Raw genomic sequence first — 15,772 nt, 5'->3', positions numbered from 1 at the left:
AACCAACCACGACATAAACCAGAAAACCACAACAGTAAGGCTCACGTCCAGGGGAAACAAAGAACAGCCAAACAGGACAAAAGAAAACCAATTAGGATGTTCACGGGTAAGGGCAGCAGAGAACAGCCAAACAGGACAAAGGAGCCCAATTAGGATGTTCACGGGTAAAGGCAGCACCAAAACCACCAAACCAGCTTCACAGTAAGGGGGAAACAGGGAACAACTAAACAAAATAAAAGAGAACCACGTGGATGCTCTCGGGTAAGGGCAGCAGCTCACACAACCAACCAACAGGTATTATCGGAGGAGAAGCCACCACATATATTGCCATTATACTCTTTTGATATACATAAGAGAGTGAATGAACAAACTCTTCTAAATCATTCGAATTGAAACCATTTTCATCAAATAAGACATGATAGTAAGTTGGTATGCTTATATCAAACATTCCCACATAGAAGCACATATTGAAATCATAATTTTTTGGATGACAAACTTGATTATTAATAACAATCCCAGAAGGTGTGCTATCTGGAGAATCTCCAGTTAAAACCGAGCCCCGCAAGAAGAGCAACAGCCTAATAGCTCAAGCAAACCGAGCCCCACGAGAAGGATAAAACAGAGAGCCGTAAAAAGGTAGACCGAGACCAGCAAAGGGACAAGATGGAAAACCAATGACAAGCAAACCGAACCTAGCACAGGGGGCAAACCGAGCCAACATAGTGACAAAGTAAGACACAATTTCAGCTCAATTAAACCTAGCAAAAGAGAGCCAAGAACATAACATGATTTCCACCAAACTGAGCTTAATTTTAAGCCAAACCGAGCCCAGTATAAGGGGAATCCCAATTAGGTGCTCTTGGGTGGAAGCAGCCAGAGAAAACACCATCCCAGAACACCATTTACCAGTTCACAGGTAAGGGTAGCCAAAGAGGGAAAGTCACCAACTAATGACACAATAGGGATGCTCACGAGTAAGAGTAAGCAACAGGAAATTACAGCATGGAGGCACACAGTCAGGGACAACCAAGGGAAATCAACAGCCATTTAAGATATAAGCTCCCAACCCAACAAAAGAAAGTTCACAACCGAAAGGCTCAAGGCCAGGAAAAGCAACACAGGGCCACAAAGCAAGCCCCAAAAACTTAAAAAATCTCACATTTTCAACTGCAGGTGTTTCGAACAGAGGAAGAAACCAGGAACAAAAGTAAGACTTCCTGAAATAAATTTTAAAAGCTCTCAAAAGACATCAGCAACTGTAAGGAGCAAAACAGGACGCAAAGCAACTACCAAGAGTCTTAGAAACCAAATTTCAGTTGTTTAAGTATTCCAATCGTAAAAGGCATGAAAGATAACAGCAAAAAAAACATGCCTCAAATATGTTCAACACAGGGCGAGTCCAAAAGTAATGTCTAACCCAATAGGTAACTAAAACCCAGCCGTCACGAGACAAAATTAGGCCCAGCACAAGGGGCAAAAACTGAACCATTTCAAAGCAAAATCGGGCCCAAATCTCATGCCAAACCTAGCCCAGGAAAGGGGCAAAAAACAAAATAATTTCGAGGCAAAACCAAGCCCAGGACAGGGGCAAAACCGTATAGAACTTTCAGCTAAAATTCAGCTTAGAAGGAGTCAAAATCGAACCAACCAAATGGGAAAAATCAGTACAGAACTTTCAGCATTTATCTGGACAGGAATGACAATAATAAAAAACATCAATATTTTATTTTCAGCCTGAATTCTAGATGAGCAAATATCGATTCAGAGTTAATATTCAGAGTTCATACAAATATCGATTCAGAGTTCATAACTGTGTCTTCCCAAGCATTTCGAGCAGAAAAGAAATGCAAGCAATCATTTCCCCTAAAATTACTCTTCCTTTAACAATAAATTGATTCAACGGGGAGAAAAGAAAGAAGGCTACAGCTTTCTGCATACAAATATAGAAATAATAAAAGCGTAAGAAGAAGATTTACATGTGACAATGGATCCAAACATGCTTTCCCTAAACTGCTATTTCAACTAATCAACATAGAACTACTAAATCAGATCCAATAAAAATATTAAAGGCCCAATGCATGATATCAATGTCATTACAAAATACTAGTTAAGATAAAACAAAGCCTCATGTATGCATTCTCTATTTTAACATCTCCAATATGTGTCGAGCAGGGCAACAGAACAGAGAAGAGAAGGGATAAATATCTTGCTTGAGATTTCCTAAAAGAAAACAAAAGAAAAGACGCCAAGCTTCCAAACACCCAGCACACAAGAACCTAGCAGAGAAAGAACTTCGGCAGAGCCCTCTCCTCCTAAAAGCTTTGAACAGCAACTAGCGAAAACCTCAGCCCTCCCCTTTTTGGTTCAACTTTTCTAGCTAAAATTTATCGGATGTCGTCCGAAGAAGTTCGCATTTTCATCCATCATTTATGTTCAACTTTAGTCCGATCTTGTGCAACTTAGTGAATTTTGTGTATTTTGTGTGTGTGTGATGATAAAGTGCTGAAGAGGTTTTCCTAGGGCTTGAAATTTTATTGAGAACGTCTCCCTGAGTCTCTACATGATAATCCTTAACCACTCGACCATACGACGATAGTTTTGAGATCATCAATGTGAGACATCATAAGAGAAATAGGAAGTTGCTGGAATTTCTAAGGGGATGAATTTCAATACTATTTCTCTAAGATAGTCAATAGGAATCCCTAAAGCTAGATTCTAGAATCCTAAGGAAAAGAGTAATGACCTCAAAATGAGGTCAACAACTACATAATAGCAAAACTATATGGTTTCTTCGTCCAAATTGCACTAGTTAGAAAAATAAAATCATTAAATCCATACATGCAACCAAGTAAAACGTTTAAAAAAAAAAAGCCTGATGAGTTTGAGCATGTACGACAATAAAAAGGGGGGCAGCATTAACATAACATACCATACAATTCTTATATATTTACATCTCTAACACCTACACTTCATACATACATACATATATATATACCTCAGAATAATTTGAATTTTCATAAATTAGTTGTTTATATAACAAAAAATCGAAAAGGGGCATTTATGTATGTACATACGACACAGTTCCTATATATTTATATATATATAACACTTAAATATTTGACATTAAATAAAAATTACAACTATTACTAACCTTTAAAAAGTTAAAAATACCTTTTCATGCATAAGTTTTCAGCACCAAAGTGTTATAAATATAAATGTCAAACTTTAGGTGTTAAATATATAAATACATAGGAATTGTGTGGTATGTATGTAACTTTCTCTAAAAAGAAGCCTTACTACGTGGGGCATTGGGGAACAGGATTATCATGTAAATTTCTCAAGAAAGAAGCCTTAGCACCAGTAACATAAACTAAAGCCAAAGCTAAACTACCAAGATGAGGCTGACACTAATGCTGACGATGAAATTGCAAAGCCATAGGCATATCTAACTGAGATTCAGAATTCATTATGCAATCCGTCATGGGATGCAGCCACTAGCTGCTACCAAGGCCAGTTTAGCATTTTGCCTCCGCTTTCCAGTTCTCTTCTCAATGGCAATGGCATGATTATTTTCAAAACTCGCCTACAAAAATCCCTCAGTTACAGATCTTCCTTCTTAAAAGCATTGATAAAATGAAGGACAATAGATGTAGGCAGCGCTAAAAGGTGTGTACAAAGAGGAAGAGAATAGGTATGTATCCGTTCATCTAACCAATGAACAGGTGAAATAAACACTCAGTGTGAATTCAGATGGGAGACTATATAAATAAACTGACAGGAAATGGATAAAATTAGGAATTGATAAATAACCATCATATCTCCAACATTGAAAAGCAGTTTGAATTCCACTGCCCCAATATATTCTCTCCCTGTTTTTCTCTTCCTTGTGGTCACTATCAATCCTTAACGCTCTACACATATATTATATGAATGTCTATATCTCCTAACCATCTATGAGCAGTCGGTAAAGCAATATATCTCTATCAAGGTGCAGTTGGCTATATCGATACCAATTTATCATAGTAGGTAACGGTTGAGAAAGGAAAAGGTGCATTATAATCTCCCACGCCATTTTCACTTACTTCTGCCAGCCAAACATTAACCAGACATACAAGGCAATGAAATAGTGACCTGGTGGCTAGTTCGAGATTGCCCCAAAAGGTCACACTTTATGCTATGAGAACAATTATGTGTTTCAAAGTATCCAGGCAAAGCTTACAACCCAAGTAATCATCACAGCATGATACACAATAAAGCACTCAATATCACCTGCCAAGCAGTTAGCACTTCAAAAACACGTCATGTCAATTAAATATACATTAACAAAACAACGGCAAGTATATCACAAACAAACAAAGTAAACATAGGCCAACATAATAGATGAGCTTTGAATCAGTAGCATATCAATTGTATCCTTTTGGTGAATCAATTACAAGGTAAACATGCAATGAAAGCCTAAAAGAGACCAAAAAAAGTGTTTCTCTAGTGGTAAAAACAAGAGAAAACCCAGACTCTCCCCATGATATCAGTAAGCGAGTGTGCATCAGAATTTTTTCCATTTAAAGTTCATTGGAGAAGTATGAAAGCACATTGAAAGGAAAACACATAAAAACATCTCCAGAATAAGTTAGGATGCTTATTTATGTTAATAGAAACGCTGCTGGGGAGATTCAAAGCCCTTAGCCTCACCTATGGAAACAAATGACAATGACACTCAACCGTCTTGCCCACTGGTATATTATTTAAATACTTTGATAAGATTCTAAAAGCGAACATTTCGAATTTACTTAACAGCACAAATATTAAAAATTTGTCACCCTAAACCCTAATGAGACTATCTAATATAATATACACTCCATTGGAAAAGCTGTATTTGGTGACTAGTGATAGCAGTATGTCTTAAATAATGCCATATCTTTGAGAACAGCCAGCCTTTTCAGGATCCCGGCGACATTCACTCAACAGAGCTAGTCCCTCACCAACACATCCCATGTCTGATTTCTGAGAAACTTAACTGAGCTAAAATTTCATTTAACTACAACAATCTAAAGCTTCAGCATGACTAAACCAGCTTAATTAAAACTTCAAATGACCTCAAGCTTAGAAAGTACATAAACAAGAATGCAAAGGATCTTCAAGCTTGACTTCAGATGAACTCCCCTTTATCTCAGTTATTACTCATCCAACCAAACTAGAACAGGGCAATGCTTGGTACAACTCATTAATCATCTCTGATTTATATATCTGAAGTGAAAACAGCACCGTAGAGTCAATTCGACTCTGTTCGACATCATATCTTCCATAGACCACATTCCACTCACAGTTCTACTCAACCTCATCATCTTTCCGTGACCCTACCATGATTAAGGTTAAGATCTATAATTGTAGGTGGCAACAAGTTCCGAGGTATGAGCATGGCTTACTCCTCAGCCTTTTCTTCCTAAATGTTGAATTTAGTATTTAAAGATTCATGTAAAATAAAGTTCAAAAATGCCAAATTTAAATTCCTATGTTGCGAGGGCACAAAATATTTTGCCATATATTATTAACTAGTATATATATGCAAGCATGAACGCAAGCGTGCATGTCCCAGATGAAAAAATTGTGCAAATGCACATGGCGACCTTTTGAGGAAATTAATGCAGACATACATCTAGAATCCAGATGCATTTAAGCAGATGTACAAAGAGCATGCATGGTGATATACTTAGGCATCACTACTTGTGATGTTCATGCCATCCACATCACATGAAAATCGCATCTCACAAGTTAAACCAAAAAAAAAAGCACAAAAAAAAAAACAAAAAATGAATAAAAAAAATCATTGATCCAAACATCCCCTAAAAAAATAATTCAAATCAACCACAAAATAAATTAGGAAATCAGCATTACTAGGGAAGCTAAAACCATGAAATAAAATGAAAGGTTCCTTCAAAAGATTAGTATAGCTTTGCAAAAGATGAGAAAAGAAACGTATAAAAGCAATTGCATACCATGGTAAGTGCCAAGCATTGGAAAGTTTCATTGCGGCCAACAATATCGTTACGAACAGTGTTTACAACCATTCTGAGAAAGTCATGGTTTTCATTGAGTAAGCAAGATGTCACAATGTATCCCACCTAAGAATGATGCAAAAAAGTCATATTAATGGCTGACCGGTTAAGTAACCAAAATCTGCATATAACCATCGAAAACCAAGTTGAAAATTTGGATCAATATTCAACCAAGAATAACAAAAAGAAAAATAAACGATTAATATATTCTGATTACGATTAATATATTCTGATTCAACTCATAAATGATGACCTAATTTGTTTAATAAATTGTTGTAGCACGCATTAAAATCTAAAGAATGTTACAGTTCATATATAATCAAACAAAGAAAATCAAAATTTCCCCCTGTAAATGTGTTCTTTGTTTACCCACTGTGAAAGTGGCAACTCGGTCAGCTTAGTTTATTCTACAGATAGAAGTAAAATAGCAGAAGTTGAGTTACAACCATTTTTTATCAAGATGTCTTCTTCTTCCGTGTAATGCACAGATTAACCCTCCTGGGTTATGATACATTTATAGCCACTTTATTTAATGCTTTAGCAAGCATGAACAAAATTTAGGAAGCCTGACACACAATAACCAGTTCAATCATAAGTTGTTCTTTATTTAAGGTTATAAAAATGCTTACCATCTCGAAGACATGTTCGCTGAAGCTTTTTAATTAGAGATACTATTGCTTATAAGGTAATGGGCTTATATTTCATAAATAAATCTTGTTTCCATCTTTTAGACACTGCAAAAGGCACGTACAATTAAGGATGCAAATAAATGGCAACTTCTTCAAATCACATTTTATAATATATCTGTTCTCTTGCTTTGCACTTTGCAGTATCGGTTTAGATTTTCTGATTAAAAAAATGCAAAATGATTTTGGATCACAAGCAATCTGAACATGATAGACTAAAAATAAGATGCAAATATTAAATAGAAAGATAATTTTGGCTACATCAAACACATCCCACCACCATCTAAGCAAGTTTGATTAAGTTCAAGCAGCATGATCTTGATAAAATGAAAATTATCAAGCTGTAATGCTCAAACTCAAATAAGAAGAATCAAATCAAAGTTGAACAAACAAATGCAAGGATCAGCCTGGTATACCCTATCCAACAGGAACTAATTTCATCAAAATCCTACTATAGCTCTAATCAGTATAACCAATCCTTCAGTTGATATTATGGGTAGATAAATAAATTAAGAGTTCAAGGTAAATGGGCTGCATGTTAAAGGTGAGACTTTTCAAATAAAAAAAAATGAATAAACAAAAATCTGTTTTTTTTTTCTTCTTCAAAAGCAAAATAAGAGAAACGCTCTATCAAAAAAGCCTTAATCATAAGGTGATGATAGCTACATAAATAAAATTAGTTTTATTTGGAATCCAGCTAAGATTTATTTTCAACCTCTTTTTTTTACAACAATGAACGCAAGAAAGATTTATCAAATATCGAGAACAAGAATGACACATATGTTACTGATGAGAAAATCAACTAAGACAACAGTGAATCCAATAATTATAAATATATATATAAGCACCATAATTGGCATCAAATATAAGCAATAAAATACCTGTTTCTCTGGATACTTTGGTGCAGATATCAAAGAGACTGCCTCCATGTGACCAAAATCCACATCATAACCAAGCATGTAGATATAAAGCATTTTCCAAACATACTTCTTCTTCTCATAAGGAGTCAAGCCCTGCTTTTTGGTAAAATCATCATCAGTCAATGCTGCAGGTGAACAAACATGTTCTGCAATTTTCTAGCCAGTTTAACAAAATCTGTTGTCTGCTAATACCCTTGGTCCAAAGGAATATGCAAAAATAATTCAAGAATGAATTTCAAGAAAAAGAAGGATCTTATTGAAGCCAACAGTTCACCCTTTAACCATTCAACGCAGCTAACTGTCCATTTGAAGCTTAAATAACAATTTTCAAACCCTGAACTACAAAAAATGCATAGTCGACCCATAATCATTGAATATGCTTCGAAATTACCATGGAAATTGCTAAAATCAAGCTGTTTATTAATTTAAAAAATCACCAGTCCCTGGAATGATTTGAAGATATTCAAACAATTCCTCATTCACTCGTAAAGTTAACATTCATGTGTCAAGATTTTTTTTTGTGTTTCTTCGGATGAGTGAAACTACACTCTTCCACATCAAGCATAAATTCAATTAGTACGTTACTGATAATTGGAAAAGATGAATCAAAGGGGATCAATATTAGACTAACTGCACCTATGGGCAATGTTGTTTTCAATTCAAAACTTTAAGCCTATGGGTGCAAAAAACCAGTTGGTATTTCTACACCAGCCCTTTTTCAACTATTCAATATAGAATAAAACTAAAACCTCTCGTGCATCAATAATCTCCTCATAATCTGAGAGTTCTTTATATCAACTATAACTCTCCCTAAAAGTAAGTTTGTCAACATCATCAATTATTATGCACCAAAATTCTACTCAATCATATTGAAGCATCTTGAGAGTTACTCAGCCTCAAACCTTGCACAATTATGATAGAAACTAGCCAATACCAATGAGAACAAAAACAATGCATGAACCATTTAATCTCAAACAAATCATTAGTTTTGACACCACTTGTTAAGAAAGTTGAATAAAAAAGAATTAAAGTTAATCTATATACCCAATAACTAGTTACTATTTCTACACCGATTAATTTTTGGGGTTCGGGTTAGACTAGCTAGTAAGGTGTTGTGCTTGGGAAAGTAGTGAAGTGGGGTGAGGAGTTGGTCTTGGGTTTCAGGTAAGGAATAGAGATACATTTTAGTGTGTGTTTTTATGTGCATGTTCAGCTAGGGATAGGGTTAAGTTTTAGTGTGGGGATGTGTATGTGTATTGGGTAGGGTTTTCGAGCTAGGGTGGATTGTAATGGATTTTCGAGCTAGGGTGAAATGGAGAGGATGGACTTCCCTTTTGCTAAACTTAGGTTTCTCCCCTCCCCATGGAAAATTGAGGGTGGAAGGAACTACCTTGAGGTTTTATAGCTCTCCTTGCTACCTCAGCTGTCAAAGACCACCTTGGCTTCCAACCAGAAGCCTGCCCGAGAACTCCCATGAGGTTATCAATGGCAGTATTTCCTAGTTTTCTTTTTTGGGATTAATGTAAGTCCTCTTTGACAGCCTTTCTTAGCTTTCATTTACAGGATTGGTGTGAGTCCTTCTTGGCAGCCTCTTTCATCCTTTTGACCTTTGGGATAGGTGTAAGTCATTTTTTGTCTTCCTCGCTGAAAATTTCAAACTAAATTCCTTCTAGGCAATTCTTGCCTAAATCTAAATCATGAAGCTTCAGTAGATACTATTTGTAGGAGCTCTAAAACTCGCATATTTCAAATTTTCAATCCACATTGATGTTTCAATCTTCAATTCCCTAGCCAAGATCAAGCAAGATAATCTCATTCCAGTCATGCAAGAATTAACCCCTTTGAGTCAATCTTGGTACAAACCGACTAAACAACTTGTCAAACTCATATTGGCAAACTTCACAACCTCTTCAGCTGTCCTAACCACCTAAGGAGTACACCCAAGCTCAACCAAACTCTCTTGAAGCTTGCCATGGAAGCTAACCACCTGCCAAACCACACATGGCCTACTCCTATCGGTAGCAAACCAAAATTGACCTTAAATATGCCAAATTCACATCGGCTTAGCTCCTGCCACTACAAGCATAAATTCAAAGAGTATGTTGTTCATAATTGGGGAAGATGAATCTAAGAGAATCAAAATTAGACTAACTACACCAATGGGCAATGTCGTTTTCAATTCAAACTTCAAGCCCGTGGGTGCAAAACAACTAGTAGGTATTTCTAAACTAGCCCTTTTTCAACTATTCAACATAGGAGTAAAACTAAAACCTCTTGAGTGTTAATAATCTCCACATAATGTGAGAGTTCTTCATATAACTATCGCTCTCCCTAAATGTAAATTACTCTCCCTAAATGTAAATTTGTCAACATCATCAACTATAATGCACCAAAAGTCTACTCAACCACATGGGAGCATCATGGGAGTTGCTCACCCTTGAACCTTGCACAATTATGACAGAAACCAGCCAAGCCAATGAGAACAAAAAAAAGCATGAATTACTTAATCTTAATAAATTATTAGCTTTGACACCACTTGTTAAGAAGCTTGAATAAAAAGAAAAATTAAAGTTGATCTATATACCCAGTAACTAGTTAATATTTCTACACCGATATAGTTTTAGCCATCTAATTTAGGACTAAAACCAAAGCCTTACATGCCTGATAATTGATGCCTATAGAAATCACTTATGAAAACAAAACAATTTATTTATGATTTTTGTATGCTGTGAGAGTCATCATCAATTTTATCATCAAATTAATTCAAAGCCACCTATAAAATGACATCTAAATTATAAATGTTTGATATGGTTGTTTTTTTGGTTTTTTTATTCATATAAGCTTTTCTTCTTTCACTGCTTCGGGTAGTTTGGTGCAGGAAGTATGGCACAACATTCTTACAGTCAAAAATCTTGTAGCGCATCATTTAACATCTTTCGCATAACAATTCCATTTCAAATAAATATATCTTCCCATTCCCCAAAACTTCCACTTAGACGCTCTACTTCACTGCTTCCATGCCAAAACTTTTTTATCATGCCCAACATTTCCTAATAATTCTTTAAAAAAGTTCTTAGCATTTCCAAATGACCAAAAGTTGAAAATTCATCCGCAGAAAATAATGGAAAAGATAGATTCAAAAAGAAAAAAAAATCAATAGATAAAATGAAAAGGAAAAGAAGGACAACAACGAACTAAGGCAGAACGAAGAGATACTTCACTGGAGGAATGCATTTCACCGTGCAGTTTTAGATATTTGATTTGTTGTAAATTTTTGCCCCACCAAACACCAAGAGAAATTTCCAAAGAACTTTTGCAGCTCTTGATCACCAAGAACACCAAGAACCTGCAAAGCTTTAAAGAACTGGACAGCCTTTCAGTTCTTGCAGAGCCTCCAAAAAACGAACACCTGCCTGCAGGTTGCGATCTTGTTACTCTTTCTCTTCAAGAACCTGGGCTGCCGAAAGAGGAGGGGAGAAACAGGGAAAAGAAAACTGCGGGAAGAAAATGCGACAAGGACACAAACACAATAACACAACAATTACGTGGTTCGATCCATAGACCTATATCCACGGAGGGAATCAACTATCAATCCACTAAAACAAAGAAGAATTACAAAGCTTCCTTTTACATTGAGGAATGACCAATCCTCTTGATCTCTCACCCTCAAAACTACATCGATACAAGATCAAAGACTCCTCCCTCAATTCTTGAAGCCTCTCCCTTTCTTCTTCTTCTTGGACAAATTTCCTTCCTCTTCTTGGTCTTCTTGGTCTTCTTTCTATCTTCCTCCTTGTAGTGGTCTCTCCCTTCTACAAGCCTATCTTCTTCCCTTGTAGTAGATTCCTCTCCCTACAAGCCTATCTTCTTCCTTGTAGTCTTATTCCTCCTCCTCCTACAAGCCTCTCCCTTATCCATTTATAAATAGATGAAGCCCCCCAAGTAGACCACAGAAGCTCACAAGGAAATCACAAGTATGTCATTACCATAATTAAGAGTCATATTATAACATGATTTGTTAATCATCCTGATTCTATATCAAAGAAGAGGCACTAAAAATCATCTCAAACGGAAACAGCATAGCCATTGATTTTGAAATGTCATTCCCTAGAACGAAGTTATGTTCCGGTTGATGCTGCAATATACTTCAAAATAGTGTGTAGAAATTTCAAACACATTCAACTCCCGATGCATCACAACAGGCATGCTACCTTCTAAACTTAAGAGATCAGCTCAAACACGACAAATTCTACTGAATATACAAATCAAGAATAAATGATTAACATTTCCGGTAGGAATTGTTGCTTTATGCAAGAGAAACTTTGTATGTAATGGGTAGAGGAAGCGACCTTTTCGTTCTTGAAGCGGGTTCGAATGTGACCGAGCTCCTTGTCGACTCGTAAGCGTTCCAGCTCCTTGTTCTGACAGTTACGGATGTCGCTGATAAACACGGAGAGGCCGCGCATAGTCGACCCCATTTCATCCAACCCACACCCGCACGGCGGATCGATCCGACGCCGGTGCTTCAATCTTCCGCAGCACTAGATCCCCCCGCGCTCCAGATAGATCTGAAGCAAGAGAGCAACAAGAGAAACAGTAGATGCATAAGGGAATAGAGATTTGGGATCTCGGAGCTGAGATGAAAACCCTAGACTCAGATCAAGCGGATACCGTTCTCCGGAGAAGAGAGGAAAGCAGAATGAACGCGATGCAAGAGCTGACGGAAGAAGAGAGAGAAAACAAGACATCATCCTCCTTTTTTTTTTTCCTTCTTTTTAGTCTATTTAATTTGGAGCTTTTTTATTATTTTTAAATTAATGGATGTTTAATTTGTTTTCTTGGTATAATAATATTAATTTTGATTAAAACTATAGAATTTTACTCTATTTTTAAAAACTTAATTTTGTTTTTTTCTTTTGACAATATAATAAAAATTATAGTTGTATTTTTAAACTTCTTTCAGCACTCCTCGTGCTAAATGAGATATGAAATTTTCTTCTCTTAAAATAAAAATACATTTATTTAAATATTAAACAAACTTAAAATAATTTATAGCAAGTTCATGAATAACATTCATTTATTTTTCCATTAATAGGAGATTGTGATAAAGGCATTGACCTTCTATACTTTAGCATAGCAGATCAAATATTACAATTATGTCGGTGTTAATTATGTCAATATGTTTATTTCATCTCTAATGACTTAAATGCTTCAAAAGTGTTTCGGACTAATTTGAAAACATTATATGTCCTATGATTGCTCATGCATTGCCCAATTTTTAGAGCACTAATTCAAATCATTTTGAGATGATCGAGATTGTCAGCCATTACTTTCTTACTATTATTATAGGTATTTATGTAGATAAACGCTCATATGTTTGTCTTTAAGCCTCTGACGAGAAATCATTTGAGAAGACTCACAATGTGTCCTATAAATAAAAGCCTAAGATGACCATTTGGATTATGTTTACTTGAGTAATGAAGTAATGAAGTTGATTACTATCTCTGAGCCATGCAAGTTCTATTTGATCCAGCTTGCCCAATTAAGTTCAACTCACGATCAAGTCTTACATCTCACGCCTCATTGGATTTGATCCATCTAGTCATGCATGAGTAATTGCCATTGTTTTATCTTGCTCACTATGTTAGCTCTACTCACTAAAAATAACTAAGTTAAAGATTAAATGCTTAAACATTATGTCTTTTATAAGTCACTTAAGAATTGGTCATTTACTTAATAAACATAGACAACTTTTTAATTGATACAACAACCTACCGTCCTAAGCCTAAGCCTAAACTTCACTCTAATTTTATTACTAGTATGAATATATATAATTTTATTTACATAATTTGTGATTTTTAATAGTTACAAAACATAATATATTATGTTTTCTTTATTCCTTTCATTGGTTATAAGGTGTCAAGGGTTTTGTTGTATTCCCCAAATACTCGATGTGTGAACGAAGATGGCACATAGTTTTGCTATTATCTTGTTATTCTCAAAAAGCTTTGATTTATTAGCTCCATGGAGAACAAACACTTATTTCTCAATTCATACTTTTTTTTTTCCTTTTGATTTCTTATCTACATAAGATGGTATCAAAGCAAGGCATTCCAAAGAGATGGCTAACAACATGGATAAGTCATTAACACAAAGACAAAGTTCAGATCATGTAGGCCATTGAAACTAATTTTATTCACCAAGAGCAACAAATCAATGGCCCTCCCAAAGACATCATAACAATCCTTGTCATTTGGGGGGTGAAATTGCTGACAACCTATAGAATCATTTACAATTGATTAAAGATTCCCATCTACTCCATAGAGATTCCCAACCAATTTCTCTATAGAAAGGACTCAACATTGATGATTCACAAGAGGCGTCGTTGAAAGATTTAATGAGCACATATTCATATATATCCCCTTAGTGCTACTTAAGATGAGAGAGAGACAACGAGATAGAGAGAGAGAGTGAGAGAGTGTGAGTGAAAAACAGATGATGAAGTACAGTCATAAACTCTAATGAATCGAAGTTTGGTCAAATAGTCATTTTTTAATGCTACGTCCTCAAGAATTCAAACTCAAGTATGGCATTCTCTATTTCAATAAACATGTGCAAAAAAAAATGCTTGAAATTTATAGAAAATTTTCTTGATTACTTGGAAAATTTGATACAAGCAAGCCAATTGATAACCTACAATCCTAAATGGAGAGCAAGTGTGTGGTGAGACCAATTGCAAACTATTCGTCTTGGGAAAGGCAAGCAATTTGATCCAAATATGTCTATGAATGCAAAAGCTAAATAGAGAGTGATTCATTTTAGTTCATTATGATTAAATATTGTATAAACAACATCAATAATGTTAGCAGACAAATCACTCGATCAAAAAATACACAGATGAAATTTATCATATTGATAAATGAGTTTATCATTTGATGAATGAGCTAAAGATGTTAAATTTTGTGATTTTTTGGCGTACTTAAGGAACGTTGTGCAATTAGTTAGCTCTCCTATCAATTTAAAGGTTGTTTAAAGCAGCTAATTCAGTGTTATGGTATGAAGAAGATTGCTTAAAAAGAGTAAGACCATGTAAACGATAAGATTTAATTGAAATGGTATTTTGACTTTATAATCAGATACAACCATACGTACTTAAGTAAAGTTTCTACATGGGCATGGCATAAGAATAGACAGGCCTTGTAGTCTCCAAAGCCCATATCAGAAAATTAGGTCATTCTTACGAACTGAGCCCACCTGCCAAAATGGTCGAATCAATTTGGGATAAACCGGAGAAGATCATCATTACTTACAAGGACAAACATTCATTCTTATTTAAAGTGTCACCTGACACCCATGGCATGATCTTCTCATCAAGACACCGTGAACAGACACAGTACGGTACGAGATGTAATTTTTAAATTCTTTTTTCCTTAGGTATAGGAGACCTAAAAAAGATATGGGAAGGCCCCCAGGGGAGACTGATTAATCAAGTCTAAGCCTTCTCTCCAACTGAAACAAAAAAAGTACTTCATTCTAACCTTCTTCCTTCCCCTATGGGATGCAAGTTAGAAAATAAAAACTCAAGCTCTAGCAGCACATCCATCATCATTTTCCACACTTTCCTCCTAAAACAAAATCTATCCTGAATACAAATATATTTGCCATTTATTAAAAAGAAGTTTTGAGGGTGGCAATCACTTCCAACACATCACAAAGATGACTAGACTACCACAACCATGCCAAATCTTGAAGCAGGCATTAACCCATGCCTAAACGATTTCTCTTAAACCAATTGAACAAACTAACACATTCGATCAAATCATGAATTTTTTGGCATTCAATTTAAGTGCATTGAATATCCATGAATGAAACTTGTAAGCAGGAGCCATACTATTTCTAGCTTATCTGAGTTATAATTTGGCAAAATCGAGTAACTCACTGGATGATTCAGAATTGCTCAGAGGTTATAGATAAACATAACAGAAACATTTACAATCACAGCCATAAACACATTATAGGACTTGAGTTGAATAACCCTCAAGATTAAGTAATATGATTAGTCAAATTCCATTGATTTGATAAAGCAATGATCACACACACACAACATATATAT

The 15,772-nt window shown here is 35.5% G+C and overlaps 1 protein-coding gene across 1 annotated transcript in view; it reads right to left on the bottom strand.

Annotated features, from left to right (window-relative positions):
- Positions 1-12,412, bottom strand: part of LOC110025456 (AP-2 complex subunit alpha-1-like) — a 45,912-nt gene extending 33,500 nt beyond the window's left edge. Inside the window, exons 1-4 of the mRNA XM_020725949.1 lie at positions 12,331-12,412; positions 12,009-12,227; positions 7,621-7,752; positions 5,994-6,119 (exon numbers count right to left, since the gene is read on the bottom strand). Of these exons, the coding sequence (XP_020581608.1) occupies positions 5,994-6,119; positions 7,621-7,752; positions 12,009-12,137 (387 nt within the window). The 5' untranslated portion in view covers positions 12,138-12,227; positions 12,331-12,412. The remainder of the gene's footprint in view (positions 1-5,993; positions 6,120-7,620; positions 7,753-12,008; positions 12,228-12,330) is intronic.
- Positions 12,413-15,772: the final 3,360 nt, after the last annotated feature.

This window comes from Phalaenopsis equestris, unplaced genomic scaffold (genome assembly GCF_001263595.1).
Source record: "Phalaenopsis equestris unplaced genomic scaffold, ASM126359v1 Scaffold000002, whole genome shotgun sequence".
Taxonomy (NCBI): domain Eukaryota; kingdom Viridiplantae; phylum Streptophyta; class Magnoliopsida; order Asparagales; family Orchidaceae; genus Phalaenopsis; species Phalaenopsis equestris.
Note: the sequence above shows the minus strand (reverse complement) of the source record. Positions and strands in the feature narration are given on the sequence as shown.